Genomic DNA, 14,989 nt, shown 5'->3' on the forward strand with positions numbered 1-14,989 from the left:
CATGTGTCCCAACATTGAAGCCATGTGCAATGCCATCTCCCTTCAGCTTTTTCTTATCCCACCACAACCCTCCCACGCCTTCTGTCTTCTCTCCCATCACTGATTATAAAGTCCTTGTCCTCTCATCAATCTATTTCGGCCACGTTGTGACCCCATTCCCTGTCTCCTAAAGTCTGTTTTAATCTCACTCATCTTTTCAACTCTGTCCGCACTTCGTTCAAGCAGCCATTGTGTCACTCATCTTTAAGAACGTACTATTTCCCTGTCTTTCGCCCCCCCCCCCTTTTGCCTCTGAGCTCCTCGATAGGTTTGCCTGTGTCTGACTCACCACATTCCTTTCCTCCCACCACATTCTCGACCCGTTCCATCCAGTTTTCGTCCCTCCATGGAAACTCCTCTCACCAATGTCACCAATGATTTTTTTCACTGCCTGATATAAAGGTAACTTCTCTCACCTCATCCTCCTTGATCTATCTGCCACTGTGGACCACCCTCTCCTCGTCCCCACCCTCCAGTCCATTGGCTTCTGTGACTGAGCCTGATTTAGTGGTGGACGCTGCTGTGTTAGCAATAGCAACCACCGCCTGTACAGTGTGAGCGTTAATATGCAAATACTAATGTCAGCCTTACCCTTGCAACAGAAAACACAATCTGGTCAATTCTGTGTAATTCAAACGCAGCAGGAGGCGGCTGTAGGATACAGATGCATCCTGCATACATTTGCGAGATCCAAGTGCTGCGTCTGAGGACGCTGTGTTGGATCACCATTGCGAACAAGCTTACTCAGGCTGATTGCTGGACACAGACATCTTGCATAGCCTGGACTCGTGACTCCTTCAAAATAGGGACGGCACACTCCCATTTTGAAGAAAGGTGCCGCCCCGCAAATGCCGCAGCATGTCAATCATGCTCCGACTGACGGGGCTGTGAGCAATATCGCAGGACCCATTCTGCAGATCCCACACCATCGTATTTGTAAATAAACCATTGGGTTTGCGTACAAATATAAATTTGGCCCTCTGTACGCAAAAGTGATACTTTTTGCGCATGTGCAGTTCAATTAGTTGCTGAACTGCGCAAACAATCCACCTCTGAATCAGGACCCCTCTGTCCTGCCATGGATCATCACTTATCTCTCCATCCCCTCCTTTACAGTGTCTCTCTCTTCCAATCCATTGCATCCACCAAGGGTCTGTTCCTTGGTGGATGCTCCTCCTAAGAAAATTTCTTCAGATCCTTTGGCTTCCAATACCTTCTATACGTGAATGACACTTAAATCTATCTCTTACTCCACTCTTCGTGTCTTTATCTGCTTTTCTACCATTTTCTCTTGGATGTCCCAGCACTTTTTTAAACTTAACATGGCCAAGACCAGCCCACCATATAGCTCACCTCTAATCTCCTCTACCAATCCACCGACTTCCATCTCGGTTCACTTTTCAACTCTTACCCATACCGCAAGCAGGGGTTTCATCCCATTTGTTCTCCCCTTGGCACTATCCATTTCATCATTGCTCCTGGTCCCCTTCAGCTACTCTGTATTTCCCATACATTGCATAGCTGGCCACCACTTGCTTCTTTAAGCTACAGCCAGTTGCCCTGACCTTGAACCTGTTATTTGTCCTACGCCAGGCATGTCCAAACTGTGGCCCTCCAGCTGTTGAGAAACTACACATCCCAGTATTTCCTGACACAGCTTTAGCATTCTCTGACCGCAAAACTGTGTCAGGGCATGCTGGGATATGTAGTTTCACAACAGCTGGAGGGCCGCAGTTTGGACATGCCTGTCCTACGCACTTGGTTTTACCACCAATACTATGTACTTATGCTATGGTTACCTATTGTGCATTGCACACATGCTTGTGTACAGGTAGAGTATTTCCCAAGTGTTGCATGTCACTGGGTGAACTACTGAATTAATCAGAATGTTCAACCTGATATGTTACCATTACACTATCAGCATAGAGTATGTCCTGGTAAATAATACAGTGTAAATATGTATGCCGTATTTAATCATATGGTGATTATGCAATGTTTAAGTCAATGCAGCTGTATATAAAATGGTTACAAATAATACATTCTATATTATATTTTAAGTTGTGTAAAGCCAATTAGAAGATTTAGGGCAATATGTAATAGCTGTATTTTTAAAGCGGCAATCCTTCACTCTCCAGAATTCAGCCCATACCTCACAGGCTATTATATATTGCTCCTAATTTGTCAAGTTTAATAATTTGATGGTCTGTGCTCCACTTTCTTCTGCCCCAACAGTTGGGCCGCTCGGATCATCACGCCGACTTCTTTGTCTTTCTTTGTCACCTGCTGAGTCCAGTGCTGAAGACCTATGAGAGGGCTGCCATTTTCCTGCAGGAGTATGAGTTATGTGGACATGGTATGGGACATATACTGAAGTGTAGGAGGCACTTAATATAGGAGCATTGAGGACTTTAATAAATGATATTTTCGATCTTGTGGACTTAACTAGAAGATGTCTGGGCAAACTGTGCCTATAGATGCCGCTGAGCTGTAGTTGTCCATATGCACTGGCAACCAGCAACTGAAAAGACACAATTTAAGTCTAGATCAGGACAAGGAAACACATGGGACATTGGTTCTGAGGGGACGGAGAGAAGTATGAAAGCAGTCACATATTTTCTTTACCCACAGACACAGAGACCGACTATGTGAACCGGCTGCAGTCTTACCTGCTGCAGAAAGCTGAAGAGGATGGATCCTACGGTGAGTTCCTGATTCAGCTATTTCCATGCCGATGTGTAGAATTTTAATGCCTTTATAAGAAAGGGACAAGGACTGATGAGATTTACATTGTTAGGGTTTGAAGTAACAACTGGGTTAAAAAAGGGGCAGACTAGTTGGGCTAAGTGGTTCTTATCTGCAGTTAAATTCTATGTTCACTTCACAATATAAAAGTGAAATAAACAGGTTTTTTATTTCCAAAAAGCAAAACGTAATACAGGGGTTCTTGGTTTTTGAAATACACAAATATTGCTCACTAGATATGTGCTTAGTTGTTCTTATAATTGTGCATTTGTATTTTCACTTATATCCAACATCCAGACTGAACGTTGCTTACATGAGAACCTCCTGTTAGAGTCCAGTTAAACTTTTTCTGAATGCAGATATTATTGAAATGCATACAGCTATGTCAGTGGCGTCACAAAGCGGGTGCGGGGGGTGCGGCCCGCACCCGGGTGTGACGCCTGCAGGAGGGTGACACCAAATGTCAGCTCCTCTGCACTGACAGGAACCAGGTGCTGCAGTGAGAAAGTCTCCTACAGCACCCGGCTCCTGTCACAGAAGAGGAGCCGACAGCGGACGGAGACTGGCTCTGGGGGAAGCCCAGCATCTCCGGAGATGCTGGGCACGCCCCCAGAGTGACGATTCCGGGATCCCCGCGAAGCCACGCCCCCTAAGTACAATACCACGCCCCTTTTTGCCACGAACGCGGCAGGAGATCAGGGGCGCGCATCGGGTGTCACCACACCCGGTGACGCCTCTGAGCTATGTGCCCATACTTGTATACGCTCTATTATGGAGCATGTATAGACTGCTCTGCCTACAGTCAGTGCTGCATCCGCCCCTATGTGGGAACTCTCCATGTATTATCAGTGCTTAGTGATTTCGTCATCATCAGGAACACTTATTTGTTATAAGGTGTAATATATCTTCTGTAAATTAAATACATATGTGAAGTAATCTCATGGGCTTATTTCTATACATGGCTTCATAGCTCCTCAGTGATAATTTGCATGCATATAATACAGTGCGACATTTATCACAATGTAGGAAATTGAATTGGTATCTCTTTAGTCGTGTGACCGAGAATCCAGTTCTCTTCTAGAGCAGGCCTGGCCAACCGGTGGCTCTCCAGCTGTTGAGAAACTACAAATCCCAGCATGCCCTGCCACAGTATTACTTTTAGGCCATGCTAAATCTGCAGCAGGGCATGCTGGGATGTGTAGTTTCAGAACATCCGGAGAGCCACAGGTTGGCCAGGCCTGTTCTAGAGCATAGTTATCAGCAGTCTTCTCAATTACCCACAAGAGGCCATGTCTTTAGGATTTCGTGGTTTACTACATGGAGAAATCCATCCAAGACACAGATTGAACTAATAAATGTAACCTATTTCCCTCGTCTCCTGTTGTCCATGGATGGCTCACTTCACATAGATTTCAAGCAGAAATAATTTAAAGGCAAAACCAACCTGGTTTTGCGTTTTAAATTATTGCCACTTTAAGGGCTAAATCACCAGAATCGCGCAGTTTCCTGCAACTCGCAGGCTACTGCATACAGGCTTATGTTGTATTCAGTGGAGAAAGCTGACATCAATGCCTCCCCTTCTTCGTTGCATGCTATAGACACTAAGAGATAGGACGCTGTATTATCCGTCTTGTGTTTTTTTATGCAGAAGAGACAGAAATAAAGCTTTTTAATAATTATTAATACACATGCTGTACAAGTTCTCCTAATTTCTCTGCATGGAAACCGCACTGTCAGGGTGAGATATCTACTTTGTCCTTGGTGGTTTAATTGATGTTGGGGTGGTACCCTGATCTAACAGGATCCTCCTTCCTGATCCCCAGAAAATACTTCTCTCTCACAATGGATTTTTAGCGGTATAACAAAGTCTTTAGGGTGTCAAAGCCAATAACCTGTTACAGTTAGACAAATATTGACTGAATTTTGTCTGGCTGGATTTCATTCTTCTCTAAGTATTGCTTGTTCTCTCTTCCTTTGGCTTATAGTTTGGGTTGTAAAGAACATTAATATTGAAGTCCATGTTCTCGTCTACTGAGGTTGCCAATATCCTATTGACTGTCAATGCCAGCAGTCTCTTCTCTCATTCTTCTTAACCACATCCTCCTTTAATGTCTGTTCCCTACCCCCTTTCTTGCCATACTTGTCGAATTCCCCCAAAGTTCCGTCCTTGGGACCCTCCTCTTCTGCCTTTATACCTCCTCACTTACAAAATTCCTCAGCACTTTTGGTCTCCATATCCACCTTTTATGCTGCTGAAACTCGCCTCTCCCTCAGTCCTAATTCGTGTCTCTTCCAGCCTCTCTAAATCACATCCATAAAAGAATTTGTCTTCCCCCTCCCGGCCATTCCCAAAGTCTATATCCCTGACTCCTCCTGTCCTTTCTCGGTCAAATTGAAAAGTTCCCAAACTTGCTAATTTCACTTCCGTAACATCTCTTAAGATCAGGCCCTTTCTCACCCTGTGCCACTAAGGGGGTAATTCCAAGTTGATCGCAGCAGGATTTTTGTTAGCAGTTGGGCAAAACCGTGTGCACTGCAGGGGAGGCAGATATAACATGTGCAGAAAGAGTTAGATTTGGGTGGGTTATTTTATTTCTGTGCAGGGTAAATACTGTCTGCTTTATTTTTACACTGCAAATTAGATTGCAGATTGAACACACCACACCCAAATCTGCACATGTTAAATCTGCCTCCTCTGCAGTGCACATGGTTTTGCCCAAACTGCTAACAAAAATCCTGCTGCGATCAACTTGGAATTATCCCCTAAGAGCCTAATCCTTGCACACATTGACTACTGTAAACTACTCCTCTTTAGCCTCCCCCTTACAATTTCCTCACTTCAATCCATCATGAATGCTGCTGCTATCTCTGTCCTTTCTTATCGCTCTGTGTCAGCCTCCTCCCTTTCCCAGCTGCTTCACTGGTTTTCGATTCCTTTGAGAATCCAATGCTTCTGCTTCACTTAGGTTACCTACTCTCACACCTGCCTTCAAGATGCCTCCCATTCTGCCCCCTTCCTCTGTTACTGCATCCTCAGACCGCAGTCCAGTTTTGCCATCTTCAGACATTCCCTCAAAGCTCCCTTATGGGTGATCTTTTGTGTAACACTGCACAGTGGTTTGTAGCTTGTGGTATATGGCAGATCCGCATGTCTGCAAAAGCAATGTCATTGCCTAATATGCACCATCCCCTAACTAACAAACTTTGACTTTTTTTGACCTGCACTTATACCTTATATTACCAACTGGACAGCAGGCCTGCCTTTCATATATCACCATTTTTCTCTTTATCTCTCTTCTGTGTGCTTCATACAGTATGTACCTATATGGAGCAAAAGGCATCCCATTGGAATGTGTGGCTGAGACCATATTTCTGCTTCTTACAAGGTGTGGTAATAATTTGCTCCTGAAGGGTACTGAACGCTAGCCGTGTCTAGATGCTCACTCCCACAGCACGCCGTCACCCCCCTCACAGAGGCAGAAGTCAGAAGACAGGCGAGTAGAAGAAGACAGATCTTCTATCAAGAAAAGTGATGGCTGAGGTACAGCGTGGTTGGCGGGAGCGCTGTGCGCCATTGCTGCCCACACTGGGCAGCAAAATACCTATATAAACTGGCAAAAAGGGGGCATAAGATGCCCAGGCACAGCCCTACCCCTGCCAGTATAAATATTATGCAAAGTCTCTGAGGTAAAAACGCGCCATTGCGGGGGCGGAGCTTCTTCCTCAGGCAGCCAGCACACTGCTCAGCGCCATTTTCTCTCTCCTCAGGCTGCAGAGACAACGCTGGTCCTCCTCCACTTCTGACTACAAGTCAGAAGTGGAGCATAACAAGGGGGGGCACAAGCGGTTTTGGTTTTTGGTTTTGGTGCTTTACTAGTGTGTTTTACTGTTTAAAAAGCGCTGCATGTCAGTGGGCATTCTGTGTTCACAGGCATTAGATACTGGCGCTGGGGTTGGGAACTGGCTGCTCCTAAACTGTATCCCTCTGACAGATTTTACTGTGGGTCTGTCACCTATAAGTCCCAGTGTGTCTGTGTGGGTGTTGTACGCGTGTGTGACATGTCTGAGGCAGGGAGTTCCTCCCCGGAGGAAACCATTTTAGGGACACAGAGTTGTAGTGTGGTGGCGCTGCCGGCACACCAAGAGCCTGCATGGGTGAAAGAAATACGTGATAGTATGCATCATATCAATAGGAGATTAGATAAGTCTGAATCTCATGCTGAGTGCTGGAGAAAATCTGTGGAAGATGTGATTTTTCAGGGCTCTGTTCTTCCATCCGCAGGCAACTCCTCTGGGTCACATAAGAGACCATTTGCGAATATTGTGAATACTGATACCGACATGGACACTGATTCTTGTGTCGACGATAGGGACGCCAGAGAAATAGATCATAAATTGGCAAAAAATATACAATATATGATTGTAGCTATAAGGGAAGTTCTGGAAGTCACGGAAGCCACTCCTGTACCTCAAGAGAAGGCTTATTTCTATAAAGAAAAGAAATCCAAGGTCACTTTCCCTCCTTCCCACATCTTTGAAGAGATGTGGGTGAATCCCGAAAAGAAATTCGTATTCCCAAGAGAATTCAGATAGCTTATCCTTTCCCGATGGAGGGCAGGGATAAATGGGAGTCACCCCCTGTGTTAGACAGTGCACTGTCCAGGTTGACAAAGAAGGTAATTCTCCCTGCACCTGGCACGGCTTCACTAAAAGAGCCGGCAGACCGAAAGATGGAAACTACATTGAAATCCATTTATGTTGCCAATGGTACGCTGCTCAGGCCCACAATTGCTTGTGCGTGGGTGAGTCGCGCTATTGAAAAATGGTCAGAAAGCGTGTCATCAGAAATTGACACGATTGATAAAGATGAGATACTCCTTAAGTTAGGGAATATCAAGGACGCTGCCGCACACATGCTAGAAGCGATGAAAGATATTGGACTCTTGAGTTCACAAGCCGCTACCATGGCAGTATCGGCTCGGCGGGCGTTGTGGATCCGCCAGTGGAACGCGGATGCAGATTCTAAAAGAAATATGGAGGCTCTCCCATATAAAGGTGAGGCCTTATTTGGCGATGGACTGGTTGCGTTAGTCTCGGCGGATACCGCAGGTAAGTCGACATTTTTGCCCTCTGCGCCTGCACCGGCAAAAAAGACATATCACCCTCACATGCAGTCCTTTCAGCCCAATAAATACAAAAAAAGCGAGAGGTTCCCCCTTCTTTGCAGGTAGGGGAAAGGGAAAGAAGTCCACAGCGGTTTCAGGTTCCCAGGAGCAGAAGTCTACCTCTACTTCTGCCAAATCTTCAGTATGACGCTGGGGCTCCTTTCCTCGGGTGGGGGCACGTCTCAAACTGTTCAGCCAAGGTTGGATTCTGTCTGGCCTGGATCCCTGGGTGTTTCAAATAGTGTCCCAGGGTTACAAGCTGGAGTTTCAAGACGTTCCCCCATGCAGATTTTTCAAATCGACCTTGCCAGCTTCTCTTCCGGAAAGGGAAGCAGTAACAGCGGCAATCCAAAAATTATGTCAGGATCAGGTCATAGTCCTGGTACCTTTGTCACAACAAGGGGAGGGGTTTTATTCAAGCCTTTTTGTAGTTCCAAAGCCGGACGGCTCGGTCAGACCAATCCTAAACCTAAAAAATCTGAATCTCTACTTGAAACGATTCAAGTTCAAAATGGAATCACCGAGGGCAGTGATTTCCAGTCTGGAGGAGGGGGACTACATGGTGTCTGTAGACATAAAGGATGCTTACCTGCATGTTCCCATTTATCCTCCTCACCAGGCTTATCTGAGATTCGCGGTTCAGGATTGCCATTACCAATTCCAGACGTTACCTTTCGGTCACTTCACGGCGCCGAGGGTATTCACCAAGGTGATGGCAGAGATGATGGTTCTCCTGCGTCAAAAAGGAGTCAATATAATTCCTTATCTAGACGATCTCCTGATAAAGGCGAGATCCAGGGAGCAGTTGTTACAAAACATCACACTCTCCCTGTCAATACTCCAACAACACGGTTGGATCATAAATTATCCAAAGCCACAGTTGGAACAGACGACAAGATTGTCTTTTCTCGGGATGATCCTGGACACAGAAGTTCAGAGAGTTTTTCTTCCGGTGGAATAGGCTCTGGAAATCCAGAGAATGGTAAAACAGATATTGAAGCCAACAAGTGTGTCGATCCATCAGTGCATTCGGTTGTTGGGAAAGATGGTGGCGGCCTACGAGGCCATACAGTTTGGCAGGTTCCATGCCAGTTTTCCAGTGGGACCTGTTGGACAAGTGGTCGGGTTCCCACTTACACATGCACCGAAAGATAATCATGTCGTCGAAAGCCAGGATTTCACTCTTGTGGTGGTTACACGGCTCTCACCTGCTAGAGGGACGCAGATTCGGGATTCAGGACTGGGTCCTGGTAACCACGGATGCAAGTCTCCGAGGCTGGGGAGCTGTCACTCGGGGAGAAAGCTTCCAAGGAAAATGGTCAAGTCAGGAAGCCTGCCTACACATAAACATGCTGGAATTGAGAGCCATTTACAACGGCCTTCAACAAGCGGTACATCTTCTTCAAGATCATCCCGTGCAGATCCAGTCGGACAATGTAATAGCAGTCGCGTACATAAACAGGCAGGGCGGAACGAAAAGCAGAGCGGCAATGGCAGAGGTGACAAAGATCCTCCTCTGGGTAGAAAGACATGTAAAGGCTCTGTCGGCAATTTTCATTCCGGGAGTGGACAACTGGGAAGCAGACTTCCTCAGCAGACACGATCTCCATCCAGGAGAATGGGGCCTCCACCAAGAAGTCTTCGCAGAGGTGACAAGTCTTTGGGGAGTTCCTCAAGTAGACATGATGGCATCTCGTCTCAACAAGAAGTTTCAGAAATATTGTTCCAGGTCGAGAGACCCTCAAGCAATAGCAGTGGATACGCTAGTGGCCCAGTGGGTGTTCCGGTCGGTGTATGTCTTCCCTCCACTTCCGCTGATCCCAAAAGTGCTCAGTATCATAATAAGAACAAGAGTTCGAGCAATCTTCATTGCCCCAGACTGGCCAAGGAGAGCTTGGTACCCAGGTCTTCAGGAGTTGCTCATAGAAGATCCTCGGCCTCTTCCTCTTCGCGAGAACCTGCTGCAGCAGGGGCCGTGCGTGTATCAAGACTTACCGCGGCTACGTTTGACGGCATGGCTGTTGAGCTCCGGATCCTAGCCCGAAAGGGTATTCCCAAGGAAGTCATCCCCACCCTTATTCACGCCAGGAAAGGAGTAACGTCGAAACATTACCACCGTATCTGGAGAAAATATGTGTCTTGGTGTGAATCCAAGAAGGCTCCTACGGAAGAGTTTCAGTTGGGACGTTTTCTCCATTTTCTGCAGGCTGGTGTGGAGGCGGGCCTCCGATTGGGATCAATCAAGGTCCAGATTTCGGCCTTGTCAGTGTTCTTCCAAAAGAAAAAGGATGCTCTGCGCTCCAAGAATCACTTGTATTTGGTTAATTAATTAATTGGTTAATTAAGTGCAGTCTAGCAGGGTGAATAATTGACTAAATGCAACTCAATTTAAATAACAAATATTTTTATCAAAATATTATATCAAACAGAAACACAGCTAAAGAAGCAATGGATACATGAAAGTAGGTTAAAAAGAAACATATGTTGCAACTTCTATACACAATAGAAAGTAATATTGTGCTGGTTATGACAGCATGCAATATAAATGTATGTGAATTCAAACAAGGACACAGCTCTCTTTAAATTATTGATTACCAATAAAAACACTAGCGTCCCAGTGTAACATTAAATGGTATTGCTCCGCAATAATTAAAAGTTACTTGAGGCATACAAGCCGTAATAGTTACCACCGTGCTGGTTCCTGGATAATGCTGCAGGGTCCTATGTACAAATGCACGTGGTGAAATAAAAGAAATGTGATTGTTGCCTCTGGTGATGAATGTGGAGCGGCCCCGCTGGTATTTTGAAATCGCTGGCGTGAAAGCTGTCAGTCATAGACGGGATGTTAGTTAAATGAGAAACCTCACAGCGGAGGACGTCATCCGTTTGGCTGGCGGTAGCGATCGAAGGCTGTATAGCCGCAGTTAGCCGGCACTACCTTGACCTCACAGCGGGGGCTCGTGAATGTCCGGTCCACGGGGATAGTTCCCAGAGACAGCTGCGCCGCGCGGCCGCAGCAATATCACCACACTGTGGAAAGTCAGCTGGATTAAATCTGACGGCTGTAGTTTAGAACACCAGCGGAGTGCGGGAATTTTAAAATGGAGAGCTAGTCCGTGCTGTGTAGTAGTTCATTCAAAAGAACTCAAACGAGAGAAAGGGGCGTTGGCGCGTTTCGTCTCCTAGCAACCGGAGACTTCCTCAAGACGAATACCTTCCTGTTGAGAGCTGTGTCATTTATACCCAACTAATTAATTGAATGAGATCTGGTGTGTTAATTAAAAATCAAAAGATCATTTAATAATATTAAAATAATTTAAAATAAACATATTTAAGGTCTGTGACCTTTATCCATAATACATAAATGGTTGGAGGAACATTGAGTCAATGGAGCTATATTCTCTGGTCTTAAAATAAAACAATAAATTATATTTTTAGATTAATTAAACAATAATTAGAGCTTTAAAGAAAAAACAGAAAACAGAGGGTAATGGGACATTAACCCTCTATCTTCCAAGAACAAATGCATAATTTAGAAGCAATAGAAATCTATCCCCTCTAACATTTTGTATTATTAGTTCACATAGTGTCTTACATCCATCGCTGCCCGATACGTTTAACTTATAGATATTTTATATTGGGAAATATCTAGACAATTACTACTTGATTGAGAACACTCATACAATAAGTTGATTTTTATATAGTATTAATCGTAGAAATGGTACTATCATGTAAATACATCTATAAGCAGAGATATGTATACACACATATATATACACTTATACATTTATGTATATGTAAATACAAATATACTTCACCTAAACAATGTAGATAGAAAAAATATTAAGAAATAATAATGAGAACATGGTAAATATAAATTAATTGCTACCGAACTAGAAACAATCTTCAGTCCACCAGCACTGGTTGACACATGGGAGACAGAACAACCTGACCATCCCTGCACCCATTACAAGACACTCGCAGTGTGGCCCAAAATCAACAGCACACTGCTAAGAGAAAAAAAAAGTCAGATGTTTCCTTTGTGGTAACTATTTTTTTAAATCTACATGGAACAAGGGCATAATAGAGCTGAAAATCTGAACTGCATATTTTAGTACAACAATTTAGTTGACATATGGGGGAATAACTACATTTAGAACCCACAAATATACATGTGTATACATACAATTATACACACATGTATATTTAGTAGGACTAATTTAAACATGTATAGTCTAAGGCTTCATTTAGACCTTTAGGATACAAAGTATCTAACTTGAAGATCCATGATGACTCCTATGCACAGTTTACAAAATCTATCTCCTCCTCTTTTTGTACTTGAAAATTGTTCTATGCCTGTTATTGTTAGAGTAGATGGATCACCATTATGAACTCTGGAAAAATGGCGCGAAACACTGTTTGAAGTTTTTTTTAATGATATTAAGTCTATGCTCTCTAAACCTTGATTTTAAAGAGCGGGTAGTTCTCCCTATATATTGAAGAGAGCATGGACACTGTAGTACCTATACACAGTATTCTGAATCGCAGTTTATAAACTGTTTGATTTGAAAAGAATTCCCATTAGAAGTTGATACAATGGATGAATTTTTATTTCTCATATATTTACAAGTTAGACAGATTTGTTTGTTACAACAGTAATTACCCAAAGGTTTCTTTGGTAGCCAAGTCGAACTTCTCACTGAAGCTACTGGTTTGAGAAAGCTGGGAGCTATCATTTCTTTTAAATTTGTATTTCTTCTGAAAATCACTACAGGCTTATCAGATAGACATTTGCTTAAAACTGGATCTTGTTTGATTAGCTGATAATTGGTTTGAACTATCTTATGGCATTAGATTCTTTGTTGAACTTTGAAATAAACTTAACCGAGCTCTCCACAGAGACATCAACATCTGCATGATTCGGTTGAATAATCTTGGGTTTTGTAATTTTAGCACATTTTGATGTCAAACTGTAATTGGCAGTAAGAGTATTTGCGTGAAGCTAAGATTCTTCTAACAGATGAGGTGGATAACCTCTTTCCTGAAACTGATTCAATTAAATTTGGACTTGTGAAAGGAATGCCGAATCTAATGAACAATTCCGCCTTAATCTTATTTGTTTTTTTGGAATATTTTTAACCCATGGCCTATAATGACCACTTGAGTAATGTAAAAAATTACCTGCTCCTACAGGTTTCATATAATTTGTGGAAATTATTTTATCGTCGGCTATTGAAAAAGTGACATCAAGAAAATTTACTACTGATAAATCAAAATTATAAGTGAACTTTAAATTAAAAGTGTTATTGTTTAAAAAATTAACAAAATCAAGTGCTTTTTGATAACCCCCATTCCAAATAATAAACAAATCGTCAATGTAACGGCCATAGAGGACCAGGTTCTCTCTATATGGGCCGCTCCAGATGTATTCTTCTTCGAAGCGGCCCATATAGAAGTTGGTAAAACTAGGTGCAAACCTGGTCCCCATGGCCGTCCCAAGGCGCTGTAAATAGTAGTGATCATCAACTAAAAAATAATTCTGTGCGAGTATAAACAAAATAGCTTCTAAAACAAAGTCACGTCGTCCCTGAGTTATGTCAAGGTCTCTATCTAGATAATATTTAAAAGATTCAATTCCTTTATTGTGGGGTATGTTGGTATACAGGGATTAGACATCAAGGGTAAGGAAACCCCAGTCTTTTGTCCATTCTCTACCCACTGTCTGTTGCAGTATATACTGAGTATCTTTGACATATGATATTAGGGTGACGACGTGACTTTGTAAATGATAATCTACAAAATGTGATAAATTAGAAGTTAGTGATTCCACTCCCGAAATAATAGGTCTCCCTGGTGGATGTGATAAATCTTTATGTATTTTTGGTAAGTGATAAAAAATTGGGGTGACAGGATGTGAGGGTAACAAAAAATGATATTCATCTTCTGATATCACACTTTCATTTTTAGCCTTCAAAAGAATATTTTTAAGTTCGAATGAGAAGGGGGTACTGGGGTTAGTTTGCAAAACACTAATAATTAGTATCCTTGAGCTGTCTATATGCTTCCTCAACATAGTCGGATCTGGTTTGCAGAACTATCCCCCCCCCCCCCCCCCCCCCCCCCCCCATTTATCTGCCTGTTCTATAACTAATGACAGATCTCTCTGAAAACTTTTTATTGCATTCCTTTCTGCCTTAGTCAGATTTTGAGAGTGATACACCGTAGATTTTCTTTTATTTCTATCTGTCTTCTGACAGAGAGTTTTAAAGTCCTGTAGTGTTTTATTATAAAAGACTGTTATAGCTGCACTTTTTTGTTCCAATGGAAAGAATTGTGATTTCTTTTTAAACTTAGGGCATATAGACTTTGAATTAATAATGGAACTGTCAAATAGTTTCACTTCTGTATTATTGCTTTCTTTAAGCAGTTCTTCCAAAGTAAGTAGACCTACTGTATCTGAGTCATCTAAAATGATGGGATGAGATTCCTCATTTGGGTGACATCTATCTAGATTTTTAATGGCAAAATAACGCTTCCTGCAGAGATCTCGGGTAAACTTATTCAAATCAACAAATAACTCAAAAATGTTTGGTTCTTTATTTGGGACAAAGTTTAAACCTTTTTTCAAAAGTCTTATCTGATCATTGGTTAAAGTGTGGGGTATATAGATTGGTAAATGCTCAATTAGCTTAGTGATATCATTCAGGTGCTCGAAAGGAAGGGGTATTTCTGAGCAAGAAAAAAAGCAATTGGTTTCCCCAGCACCCTGAATGATAACAGTAACCAGATATAAATCCCACATGATAATAGAATTCAGAGATCTTCGTTACACATATTTGCGCAAATGTGTGGTTAAGCCCCAAAGCCGCATCAAGGCCTCTCTGTATATTTGGGGTCCCTAGCGCTATATCAAGGTGCAGGGTGTGGCACCCCAAAACACCAGAATGAGCCAGAAAGCCCAGCGTGGCATACCAGTGTAAAAAACTATAGTGTTAATAAATTAGTATTTAGGAAGCCGAAGCTATAGAGAGGGTGATACAAAC

At 43.1% G+C, this 14,989-nt stretch overlaps 1 protein-coding gene across 5 annotated transcripts in view; it reads left to right on the forward strand.

The window, feature by feature from the left end:
* Positions 1-14,989, forward strand: part of GPAT2 (glycerol-3-phosphate acyltransferase 2, mitochondrial) — a 264,394-nt gene that overhangs the window by 227,438 nt on the left and 21,967 nt on the right. For all 5 annotated transcript variants that reach the window (XM_063932035.1, XM_063932036.1, XM_063932033.1 and 2 more), the window contains exons 19-20: positions 2,272-2,392; positions 2,668-2,739. In XM_063932035.1, coding sequence (XP_063788105.1) covers positions 2,272-2,392; positions 2,668-2,739 — 193 coding nt within the window. The remainder of the gene's footprint in view (positions 1-2,271; positions 2,393-2,667; positions 2,740-14,989) is intronic.

The sequence above is a fragment of the Pseudophryne corroboree genome, chromosome 6 (assembly GCF_028390025.1).
Source record: "Pseudophryne corroboree isolate aPseCor3 chromosome 6, aPseCor3.hap2, whole genome shotgun sequence".
Lineage (NCBI taxonomy): Eukaryota > Metazoa > Chordata > Amphibia > Anura > Myobatrachidae > Pseudophryne > Pseudophryne corroboree.